Source organism: Eulemur rufifrons, chromosome 6 (assembly GCF_041146395.1).
Source record: "Eulemur rufifrons isolate Redbay chromosome 6, OSU_ERuf_1, whole genome shotgun sequence".
Lineage (NCBI taxonomy): Eukaryota > Metazoa > Chordata > Mammalia > Primates > Lemuridae > Eulemur > Eulemur rufifrons.
Window position 1 is genome coordinate 60,058,321 of NC_090988.1, and position 13,263 is coordinate 60,071,583.

Here is a 13,263-nt window from a genome sequence, read left to right on the forward strand (position 1 = left end):
GTATCTGAAACTCAGAACACTTGTTTCTGGTAGATGGATAACTTTATTTGCCTCAGATTGAAATATCTGAAAAACTCCTTGTGATGCACTTGATATTGTGGCATTCTTAGAAACAAAACTCTTGAGGGTGAGAGATAATCCCCCCTTTCAAGGCTAAACTCTTTCCATTTATGTGGTTTGGTTTAACAGATATTGGAAATTTGGAGTTTTATGCCTTTCTGATCTGAGTTATGGGTTTTCTTCCTCTACATTCTTAGACTTTAAAAAAAAAGCAGCCTCCCACCTTGAAGGTCAGCCTAGGAAATAATGCCTCAGGGACCTAGCAATCTATGGTATTCACACTAGAATGCTGACCACCAAGAGCTGTAAGCAAAAGCACAATCCATTTTTATATACCAATACAAAATGATAAAATCAGTTCCTCTTTTACCATTGTCTGTGTCCATCATTCCAAGAAGGTGGAACCAACAAATAGGAAGCAGACAAAGGTCAGTGGCGTCCAAAGAGTTTTAGCCAATCAGAATCAACTTAGATACTCCAGCTCTAGACAACTGTTTAGGTTCTCTCACAGGTCCCGTAACATTGTAATGGGCAATTACTTTTAACAAAAGGAGATAATATAAAGCACAGACCACCACTCTGAGTGGTAAAGAGGAAGCAATCAGCACAGTTTTATGGTTTGTCTGTGTGAAGATAAAGACATTAGACTTGGGATCATTCTACAGATAAGCCTGCTCCTAAACAAACCACAGGACAGCTCCTGCAGATTAGAAACAATTATAAACTGTCTTGGCACACTCCCACTTCTGCAAAAACTGTGTGAGCAAGGATGTTTCGCATAGTACTCTTTGTTCTTAGGAAACAACCTAATCCATACATCCTGGTATCTCCAAGATACATTATTAAACGGAAGAAGCAAGGTGCAAAACAATGAGTAGCGTGCTCCCATTTGTGTTGTTTCTTTAAAGTATGTATGTTGTATATACATGTGTAAAAAGAAAATAAAATCTCAGGGCCACTCCCCCAACTCCTTATGCAAAAGGTAAGGTAAAGGCCTCAGGGGACCTGTGAAGAACTGGCCCCACAGATCATTCATTAAGGAAATTCCTTGCCAACCTCCCATAAGCAAGGACATGCAAATTGTACCTTTAGGTCTGCAAGCTATGTTTGGCTCCTAAAACTAAAGTCTGCACGATCTGCACTAATAATAAATTACAAGTTTAACTTTAAAGATGCAGAATAGGAGATAACACAAAATCAGGCATTCTTCCACCAACCCAGGGACATCTACATAATCGATGCATCCTTCACTCCCTTTTTCTCTTCTGACATTTGCCTTATCTTGAGCAAAACGTAGATTTCCAGGGCCTCACAAGAATGTAATCATTTTGCCTCCTACTGGCCAACCTGCTTTTTTCCTTCTCTATGTATACCTTTATTTATTTATTTATTTATTTATTTATTTTTGCCTTTTTGTTTATTTCTTGTTGGTAGAGATGGGGTCTCACTGTGCTCAGGCTGGTGTCAAACCCCTGAGCTGCAGCTGTCCTCCCGCCTCAGCCTCCCAGAAAGCTAGAATTACAGGCGTGAGCCACCGCACCCAGCCTATGCATGCCTTTAAATGCTGAAGTTTCCAAATTCTCCTTCAGAAAAATAACCACAGGTCTGTCTGTGGTTCATGTTTTTCCCAGGCACACCCTCAACTTTGGTTTAATAAACCTCCATTGATTACGATTTTTGCCTCAGTCACTTATTTGGGTTGACATATGACTATGTCTGGAAGGAAACAGAAATAACCTCCCTGGAGGAGAACCAGGGACCAGAGGTAGAAGTCTTACACTTCACTTTACACCCCTTTGTAATGTGGTAAATTTCTACCATATGATTGAAATGTTTTTCATGTTTTAATGCACCATGCATTATATCATAATGTATACATAAAAGAATATTAAGATTCAGACGTGTGTATTCAACACCTAACATAAAAAGTAGTGCATTGTTTAAAAATATTGGGAAGGAGGGAATTTTTTAAAATTAAGAGATTACTCCTCCAGGGTAGGATTCTAAGTCAAAGAAAAAGGACAACTTTCAACTTTCTCTGTATTATTTGCCCACATATTTATTTGTTTTAAAAACTATTATTTTCATTAGGGATACACAATAAAGTTGATCTCTGGCTGCCACATGTGGGAAAGAGGGAGGAAAGACTTCATTTTACTCCCTTTGGAATTATCTTGATTATATGCCTTGAGCATTTGTTACTTTTGCAATAAAAAACTAGTTTAGATATTAAAATAGGAAATCTCTTACCAACCTCCACTTAACCAACTTGCTATATGAACTGATTTTCCACACTTGCAGTAATGCATACATTGCTCTCATTGAACTGTATGCTTACCAAGAGTCTGTTGCATTTGTTTCCAAACTTGTGCTAGTCGAACTTACTACTGGATTATATAACTTAACCAAATATTATGTAAATAAATGGTAAAATATGAGGGCAAAAAGAAAGAATGGTTGTTTCTCTGAAAACAAAATTAAATGCTTTAAGAAGACTCAGTAATGCAAAATCACTAAATAATATGGTAACTGAATTGACAATTAAGCACAAAAAAACAAGGAAAGCTGCAAAAATCTAGAGGTAGTTTCTGTTACCACAAGCTCTGCACTTGTCCTCGAGGCCACATCAGAACAAGAACAAGTGGTTTGAGGAGAAGTTTATTACTTTGCCAGCAAAGGAGGAAAATGGCAGCCTAACATCTCCAAATCCAAATTCCTCTACATAAACAGAAATACGGAGCTTTTAAAGGGAGGGCCCTCAGTTCTACGCTACTGTCATTTAATTACAGTTAATGATTCTAATTGTCCCATCTCTGTCATCTCTGCTGAAGACAAAGCTGTGACCTCTGCCCACCTGGGAGGCCCACCCAGACCTCAGCTGGCCAGGCCTGGGATGAAGCCTACAGTTTAGCTGAGCTATCTCCAGCAGCACAAAGAACAAAAGACATTCTCCTGCCCCTACTGATCACCTGCCAGAGGCAGGGATACAGACCTCAGTTCCCAAATAGAGTAGGGGGAAGTTTTAAAGAGAAAGAAAATATCTTTTGCTGTTCCCCCTCAGCCCCCGGGCCATTCCCTGTGTTACATTTCCACTCAGGTTCTTCTGCAAAGTTCTTTAAGTTCTTGCTCCACTTAAAAAAAAGTGACTAGAAAATCTAGTCGATGCATTATGTAATAAAAACAATGCAGACATCTGATTTGTGGGCCCATGATCAAGGGAAATGCCTGGATCCTTCATCAAAAGATTAGTGACTACAGAGTTATATGTTTTAATTTAAAATAAAATGTTTAATGAATGTTTATATCATTTTTGGAATTCCCAGACTTAACTGATTTTTTCAATTATCTGATCAACTACCCTACTAGGCCACATCAGATAAAGAGCTTCTGCTCTACATATAATTTTAAAGCAACTACTAAAAAATTATGCTTTTCCAAAACAACAACAAAAAAAAACTGTTTCTACATGGAGCACAGAAAAAATATTATCCAGAAGTAAATAAAATGACCTACACAAACCAAGAAAACACTACTTAAAACTGCCAGTTCAGTCACCCAAAGGATCTTACAATTTAGCCTACGTTCCTTTTCCCTAAGTAACATCTCTTTTCTATTCAGATGGCAGGACATGCAGCAGGCAACACCAAGTGCAGTGCTGATGGCATATTTTTGGCCAGAGCAATTTTCATCCACATAAGGATGATGCCTATGAATCGTAAATAAAAACTACTTTAAGAAAACCAACCTCAATTGCTTAAAACACTCTATTAACAACAAAAGGCATAACCCTACATTCAATAAAAGGCAATTCTCTCAATTTTTGCTTCAGTCATGCTCAGCAATGCCCAGGAAGAGTTTCTGGAAAAAGCTTTTTCTTGTCCATGCTAAGCATGTCTTTAAGTCACAAGTTCAATTTGATTCTACACACAAACCTCCTCAACTGAATTCAAACCTCTTAAAATTCTTATTATATATTCTGGGAAATACAGGAGCTCAGATGGAAGAATGTTATTTGTCCATCATATTCATATTTCTTGTTTTAATTCTCCTTTCCTTGACTCTAAACATCCCCATTGCATTATAGGTACCTAAATGCCTACTGTATCTTCTAACACCCTGACTACCTAGTTTGTTTCCTCCTCTCTGTTCTGTTCTAAACAAGACACATCTTCCTATTCAACTAAGTCATTATTTCAAAGTATTTTTATGAAGCGCCAGCCAAGAAACAGTACCTAGGAAAGCAACATGATCTAAGCATATACTTCACCCAGAGACTAGAGTCTGCAGTTGCAGCCAACAAACGCTTTTTGTTTGGCCTGTAATGTTTAACAAGAACATTTGTTGTAACATTTAAAAATCAGAAATTTCATGTAAAATACCTGGGTCCTCAGAAAAAACTTGAAGATTTAGCAACATCAGGCCAACGTACCCACAAGAAATTAACTGGAGCTAATTAGTGGCTGTCCACTTTAAATGGGGTTATGTGCTCTTCAATTTAACATAGTCTCCATTACTTCACTTTCAAACTATACCCAGAACCCAACCATTTCATACCATTTCACTGACACCTCCTTAGTCCTAGTTGACGTCATCTCTCACCTGCATTATTACAACGGCTTCCTAACTGGACGCTTTGCTTTCCTCCATTCCCACTTTGGGAATATATCCTTAATACAATGGCTAGAGTGATCCTATTAAAAGTGTAAGTTATTGATTCACTTAACAACATTTATTGAGCATCCTTATATTTCAGCCACTATTCTAGTGCTCGGGAATACATCAGTGAACAAAAGGCAAAAGTCCTGCCATTGTGGAGGTTAAATGTCACTCCTTTGCCCATGGACCAACCAAATCTGGGAAATCTGAGCATCAAAATAAATAATTATAATAATGAATTATAACCTGAGTTAAATAAAAATCCATGAATCTATACAATAATAAACTAACAAGGGATAATGTTCTTCCTTATGGTAGGATCATTACTATGATAATTACCATTATTAATTATGCCAATTAATATAAATGGAGTTAGAAAATTACTATTTTGTAACCATCATAGAAATAACTGATTCAGACTAAAATCATCAACAGATGTTAAAACTATTAGGCAAAAATTTAAAGGATGGTATAGTTACAGAATTTCAAAGTCTCTCCCCACAAATTCTTATTAATTACAAAGGGAAAAATAACTTTGCAGTTAAGAAACCCAAAGACACCATCTTAACCAAGTGATCAAATTAATATCACCAAAAATGGGACAAATTGACATCATGTTTCTCCTGTAAAAGTAAAAATCAACAAGGCCGGGCGCGGTGGCTCACGCCTGTAATCCTAGCACTCTGGGAGGCCGAGGCGGGTGGATCGCTCGAGGTCAAGAGTTCGAGACCAGCCTGAGCAAGAGCGAGACCCCGTCTCTACTAAAAATAGAAAGACATTATATGGACAACTAAAAATCTATATAGAAAAAATTAGCCGGGCATAGTGGCGCATGCCTGTAGTCCCAGCTACTCGGGAGGCTGAGGCAGTAGGATCGCTTAAGCCGAGGAGTCTGAGGTTGCTGTGAGCTAGACTGACGCCACGGCACTCACTCTAGCCTGGGCAACAAAGTGAGACTCTGTCTCAACAAAAAAAAAAAAAAAAAAAAGTAAAAATCAACAGTATGTACCTCCTGATATAATGCACAGAGAGAAGCACATTGCTTCTGTAATAGTTCAGAAAAAATTTTATAATCTAAATCTAATGTGGAAACATCAAACAAACCCAAATTGAGAGACATTCTATAAAATAATTTGTCTGTACTTTTCAAAAATGTCTATGTCACGAAAGACAAATAAAGGCTGAGAAACTGAAAATGAAAAGCAACGCATAATATTGAACTAGAGCCTGAATAAGGAACTTAAAAAAATTATCCTAACAGATATTATTGGATAATAATGAAATTTGAATATAGTATGTTAGATTTCCTAAATTTTATAGTCATACTATAGTTATGTAAGAGAATGTCCTTGTTCTTAGGAAATAAAAGCTTGAGCATTTAGGAGTCAAGGCACATAGTGTCTATAATAACTCTCAATGGTTCATTTATGTTCACACATGTATGGAAACAGAGAGTGATAAAGCAAAATATGGCAAAATGTTAACAATTGGTGAATTTGTGAAAGCATATACAAGGGTTCTTTGAACACTCCTGGCAACTGTTCCGTAAGTTGGAAATTATTTCAAAATAAAAAGTCATAAAAATTAAAACCTCTGATGGCTGTGCATGCACCTCAGAGTAAAAGCCAAAGTCCTTACAAAATTCTATACAATCTGACCTCCTGTTAAGTCTAGCATCATCTACTACACTCCTGCTCATTTATTCCATTCCATCCTCCCAGAGTCCTTGTTGTTCTTAAACACACAAAGCACATTCTTGTTTTAGACCCTTTATACCTCCTGTGCCCTTTACTTGGAATTCTTTTCCTACAGATTCTAACAGGTCACTCTCAGAAACCTAACCTAATCACCCTATTAAAAATTAGAACTTCTCTTTCCCAAATACTATCCTTTTCCCTGGTTTATTTTTCTTTATAACCTTTATTAACTACCTTAGAAACTACATATTTTATTTATTTAATCACCTCTTTCCTTCCCCACTAACCTATAAGTTCCATTATGGCAAGGATTTTTCTCTGATTTGTCCACCACTGTCCTTGAAACAACAACTGGCACATAGTACACTCTCAATAAATATGTACTGAATAAATGAATTTAATGTTACTAGTCTAGCTCATTTAACAAGCATCTTTTTTTTTATGATCTACTTTACTATTTTGTCCAAACCTGCTGCTCATGTTCAACCTCTCATTTAATTAGACAAACAACAGAAAGAAGCAACACATCCTCATTTTCTCAATTTTCTCAATATATAAAGCATCATCCTTTGTGAATCCTTGATTTTATTGTCAGGTTGAGTAAGGCGCAGAAATAACTCCGCAGAATGATAGAACAGAATTATTGGAACATCGGCTTCCACTGACCATCACCTCCCACCCCTCTTTTCAGCTTCAATCAGAAGGGACATCAGGAGGCAGCGTCCCCTCCCATACTGGAGTGCCTAGAAGGCCATGAAGACAGCCAATTGGAAATACTGGCCCTCTCATGTTCCATCCATTTGCCATCTACCTCCTATAAGCAAAAGATCTGGGTTTTTATTATAACAGCCTTTGACCTTTACAGTCAGCCCCAGTGTATCCGAATACAGAAAGAAGGAAAGCCCTATGCAGGCAGAGAGCTCTCATGAGCTCTGACTTACGTTGTGAGTAGAGCAGGATCTGAAACTCCAGAAGGGCACAAGTAAAAAGCTGAAACACATTCTCCACCCCAAGCAGTTCGAAGACTTCTTTGACAGGAAAGTCAAACAGGGGAAGCTCATTGGTACTTGGTCTCTGGCAGATTATTGGCCCATAGACCCCAGAAAACTTCAAGGACCGGCCAGGTGGCGGGAGTGGCACCTCATAGAGTACGTTGTATATGTAGCTCTCAAGAGGCAGTGGAGGGGGCTGAGGTGAAGTGACTGCCTGGTGGAGTTGCTCCAGCACACTCCGACATGCCTTCATGAAGGACATGGGCGTGATGAGGCAGATGCACTTAGAGACGTAGAGAGTGTCCCGGCTAATGTCGTAGGAGTTGAAGCGCTGCAGTTTAGTCACAGGAGTGACTTCACCATCCTCCATGCCGCTCTGGTCTCTGCCATCAGCAGGGGGAGCATGTAGGACATCATACTCAGCATTATGCATGTGGTAGAGGGTCTGCATTGCACTGCAGATCTGCTTGCTAGTCACCTCTTCATAAAATGTGAGGGCAAACCCAAATGTCCGAGAGCCATCCTCCCTTGTGATAATAAAGGCATGGAATTGGGGCTCCCTGGGATCAGCCTGGGTCTTGAATGCCAGTCCTTTGGGCATGCATAGCTGCAAAAGACAACAAGGCAACAAGCAGTGAGATCACTCACTGCTGATCCACTTTTCAGAACACCACCTCTATCTATCTATCTATCTATTTATTTATAGAGCACCTACTAAGTTGGATATACATCTGCCCTAAACCTCTCCCTTTCAAAATGCAAGACACATAAGTAAATAAAATTATAATGCAGCCATCATGACTATACAGAAGTATATAAAAAGTACTAGAAAAACACAGGAAAGACAAATCAGCCTGGGAACACCAGAAAAAGCTTCAAAAATGAGGTTATGCTAGAATTCATCAGGTAGACAAGGATAAAAGGTTATTTCAGGGATAGGAAGAAAATGCACAAATATGGATGCAAAAGAAAGCCTGGAAGATTTAGGAAATGGTAGGTTGTTAAGCACGATGGCATGATAGAGAGTAAGACATGTATTAGGAGATGATGCTAGAAATGTATCTAAAAACAATATGGATGCAACATTATACCTAAAAATTAAAAAAAAACTTGTAGTTTTATATACTCTATCAGCTCACAAAATTCTGTCATCAATAAAACCTCATTTCACATCAAAAGGGGTGCTCATTTCATATAAACCAGAGAGATGACATAATCAAGATAAAGATGTACTTTTTTCACTTTAACTCAGATGGGTTATATAAAGAAACTTGGATAGTTAATCAAACTGACCTGAATCAATCAGTCCCCATTTTCCAGTTTTACATGGACCTGGCTAGACAAATGAAATACTAAGAGCCTGGGTTTACAAATACAAGAACCTACATTATGTTATATCCATTAGCCTTGAATTTGACTTCCCAAAGCCTAGGTGTTTCCAGAATATAGCATATTAAAATGAAATAAGCACTGAACTAGAAATCAAAAAACATAATGCTCTCTAAAATTCAGTTTCCTCATCTGTGAAATGACAATGATATAGTTTACTCTCCCTAGTTCACAAGGTTATTGTATTCATCAAACAAGATTATCTTCCAAAAAACCATAGAATGCCATTAAAAATGGTACAGAGGCTAAGCATGTGGCATGTGTCTGTTGTTCTAGCTACTCAGGAGGCTGTGGCAGGGGGACTGCCGGATCCCAGGAGATCGAAGTGTCAGTGAACTATGATCCCGCCACTGTACTCCAGCTTGGGCAACAGAGCAAGACCCTGTCCTTTTAAAAAAAAAAAAGAAAGAAAGAAAAGGGTAACAGAAATAGTACAAAGATGGGGTTAAGAGCAAAGATCTCAAATGAGACTACAGTGTTCACATTCTAGCTCAACTACTTATTAGCCATGTGACACTGAACGGATTACTTAACCTCTTTGGATCTTAATTTCCTCATCTATAAAATATGTACACATGTGTTTGTGTGTGTGTTTATTTAATATTATCTATGGTAAAGGGTATTGTGAGGATCAAATGAGTTAATTCATGTAAAATGTTTATTAGAGTGTCTAGCACAAGTTGAATATTCAATAAAGATTAGTCTATTCACAGTAGTATTCTTCTACATGGGAATTTTTTGGAGACAGGGTCTCATTCTGCAGCCCAGGCTGCAGTGCAGTGACATGATCATAGGTCACTACAGCCTCAAACTTCTTGGCTCCAGTGATCCTCCTGTCTCAGCCTCCTGAGTAACTGAAACTATAGGTGTGTACCAACATGCTCAGCTATTTTTTCTTTCTTATTTTTGTAGAGATGGGGTCTTCACTATTTTGCCCAGGCTGGGTTTGAACTCTGGCCTCAAGCAATCCTCCCACCTTGGCCTCCCAAAGTGCTAGGATTATAGGCATTAGCCACCATGCCCACCCTACATGAGATTTTAAATGCTGTCCTATCTAAAAATTATGATGAAACAAAAATAATGATTTCTGCCATATTACTCAGATATATACAATGCAGAATAGAGAAAACTACTTTAAACTTCACTCATCATGTAATCTCAGTGCAATAAGCAATCAATAGCTAAGTACCACAAAATAAGTTCACTGACCCAATCCTATATATTTGACAAAACAGAAACACATTGTGACTTTTAGTATATTTAATATATTCTGAATATTTTATATATTGATGAAAATGCAGAATTATAAACAATATACATTATAATCTCTTCTTCAAAAGTTATTGGTACTTGGTGGGACCACTGCTACCACAGCCTGAACTCACAATCATACTATAAATTACTCTGTAAATGATCTCAGACTTGCATCTAACAAATACTGACCATTCCCACTGCATCTTGGTCAAAAGGATTCCATTCTACGTTCTCCGGATATCGTGCAAGAACCTTAGACTTGAATGTTCGTCTTAGTGGCGTCTGCTCAAAATTTTCTCCTGTAAGAAAAAGAATGAAGCAAATCATCTCCACAATGTCCCTTTGAATCACAGGGTTATGAATGTCTGAGCTTGGCAGTCCAGCAAGGTACAGAAATGAATTCAAGGGGGTTAGTATGCCAACCATCTAAGAAGAGGAAAGGCATTAAAATTATTAGGTCAGTAAAGAAGCTAAAAAGTTGTAGCATGGTTAATATTAGACACAACTAGCTGTCTGCTTTTCTTCAAAATGAAATTATTGCTATAAACCCAATGGTTAATTTTCTTGGGAGAAAGAGAGAGAAAGCACAAGGAATGATAAAGGATTGTATCCATCTTTTTGTTCCCCTGAAAGCCACATTTAATTTGTTTAAAGTCAACTGAAAACATCATGGAAGCATAAATTATTTTAAATTCAGAATAAACAATGAATTTCAGTGATTTCTGAATGAATACAAAGAAACTGGAAGATATAAGAACATTAAGAAAGCAGATTTCAGGGTAAATCTAATGAGATCTTTTGTCAATTGAGAATCATTTGAAATTTCTGGAATTCTCCTTTGTTTCCCCCTTCCCCCTCCTAAAAACACTGGAGTTTATTAAATTGAGAACATTAAAGTGAAGAGAGGAATAACCAAAGAACCCACCATCTAGAGGGATATAAATCTGAACAATCTACTAGTCAGAAAAGGCACAAGAAAGTTAGAAGGTCAAAGGTTATAAAATGCCATTGGAGAGACGTGTAAGACCCACTGGAAAGCTATGGGTAGTCTCAATTTTGTTTTGTTTTTACCTTCAGTCGTACTTGAAATGAAAGGGCTGGCACCATCCCTGGCTTTAGAAGCCTGTATATACTGGCATAGTGCTATATGATAAATGAAATAACAGAATATTACAATAAAGCAATGTTATTCAAACTCTGACCATGACTCACAGTACAAAATACATTTTACATCGTAAAGCAATAAACACATACATGTGTGTGTATATATAAATTTACCTAAAGCAAAAATTTTACAAAACAATACTTACCCTTACTATATATGACGTCTTCTCATATTTTCTACTCTATATCACTAAAACAAAAAATGCTGATTGAAAACCTACTAATGGTCACAATTCACAGTTTGGAAAACATTACAATGACATATAAGAGAATGAAGAGCTCAACCAATATCAAATTACTATAAAATCACTAATGTTTTATCCAAAAGCATACTGCCCCAAATATTGCTTGTTCTACGGGGTTAGGGAGCAGGAGACAAATTAAATGCACCTAAATAGTTCAAAACAAATAAACTTAGGAGGTGTCATGGAAAAATGAATGGGAAACATGGTCAAGGACAATTCAGTTGAATTCTATACCTATTTGCTGAGTAATCATGATATACAAGGGACTTAGGTACTGTGGAGGATACAGATGAACCTGACAAAGGATCCTGTTAAATGTACAGGAAAAAGAACATACACAAATAACTACTTCACAGGAAGGTCATTATCTGGGAGGCTTCAGATCTTCAGCCTGTGTGGTCTAACCATTCAGAGTACACTTGCACAGGATCCTGTTCATGTGCTCTAGTTGACAGAATAAATTCTTCTCCAACCATAGTTTTTCTAAGTTGGTTTGCAACCCTAGGGACTGATGATTATTAAAGAATATGTACTCTTCATCATGACAGGATAAGATGAACATAAAGTCAGAAAGTCCTTCACCGTAAATCATCCCAGAGATACCTCAAAAGTCTCTAAAAAGGAAGAGTTTATAATAATTCTAAGGCACCTGTTCCAGAAACTAATAATTCTAGTCAGAAAGTTATTGCTTTTATAATTAAAACTTCCCCACCTTATTCTCTGAAGTTTTATATATCATCAGAAGCAACAGCCTATATTCACAATTTTCAACTTCTGACAAGACCCAATAACCTCTTAGTAAAAGCAAATACCCTAATTTCAATCCCTCCCATTTCCTGATGCCTTCTTCCAAATCTTTCAGATTCTTCTGAAACTTTCTGTTCAAGCAAATTTCATCTCTCAAAATATATTTGGTAATTTTCACTAGAGGATTGGCACAATCAGCAGGAAGCTGGTAATAGCTGCAGCAACAAAGGCTCTTGTAGAGCTAGTCGCAGAGCTTTCAGTAACACCTGCAAAGAGCCCACCATGGCAAGACTACACTTACTGTACAAAGTAATTAAGCAGCAAGCAGCTGACATAATGATCTTGTCTACAGTCTGAAATTCTTAGCATGTATTTTTAAACTGCATTCACTTCTGAAAGAAGACAACTATTTCTTCCTCCTAAGTTTCTTCACTCTTTGTCAGTTTGCTCATTTCTTCCTACCTAGGCTAGAAAATCCCCTCAGTAAAAACAATGAAAACACAAAACATACAGAGAAAGCAGGACAGCTATCACTATCCTATGTGAAAGCCTCCTCAAAAAAAATGCTTTCTTAAAATGGCCATAAGGTATGTCCTGAGACATGATAAGCATGTCTCAGAGGATGAGACACAGGACTATTTCAAGGGAAAATTTTAAACAACCAGTGAGGTGAAGAATGGAGCCAAAGGTGAGCATGACAAGCTGATGTGGAGACGGGAGAAGCTATGAATCACAGGGAGAAGTGGTTGTTAGAGCCTCTGTCCCTACCACCACCTACCACCACCTCTCCACCTCCTGCCCCTTAAGTCTTGTTAAAGAGTCAGGTTCTTTGTGAAGGCGCTACACAGGGTGCCAGTGTTAGACAAAGTCCTTCTGTGAATTAGACTGGATCAGTAACAGGAGCACAGAATTTTCACTGCAAGGGGAAAGGAGGTGGATAAAGAAAACAAATCCTATTCATTTCGGCCACCTATAAGGAGTGTCAGAAAGGTACGAGAAGAAGGGAATTCACAAATCTGAGATCTTTTTATTGAAACAATTCAATCTTTAATCATTTAC

At 37.7% G+C, this 13,263-nt stretch overlaps 1 protein-coding gene across 4 annotated transcripts in view; it reads right to left on the reverse strand.

The window, feature by feature from the left end:
* Positions 1-13,263, reverse strand: part of DENND5A (DENN domain containing 5A) — a 102,545-nt gene that overhangs the window by 45,100 nt on the left and 44,182 nt on the right. For 3 of the 4 annotated variants that reach the window (XR_011233700.1, XM_069471150.1, XM_069471152.1), the window contains exons 2-4: positions 11,120-11,191; positions 10,238-10,347; positions 7,355-8,012 (exon numbers count right to left, since the gene is read on the reverse strand). Coding sequence is in view for 3 of the 4 variants with exons in the window: in XM_069471150.1 (XP_069327251.1) it covers positions 7,355-8,012; positions 10,238-10,347; positions 11,120-11,191 (840 nt within the window). In the remaining variant the exon portion in view is untranslated. The remainder of the gene's footprint in view (positions 1-7,354; positions 8,013-10,237; positions 10,348-11,119; positions 11,192-13,263) is intronic. The other variant, XM_069471151.1, reaches the window with a different exon arrangement.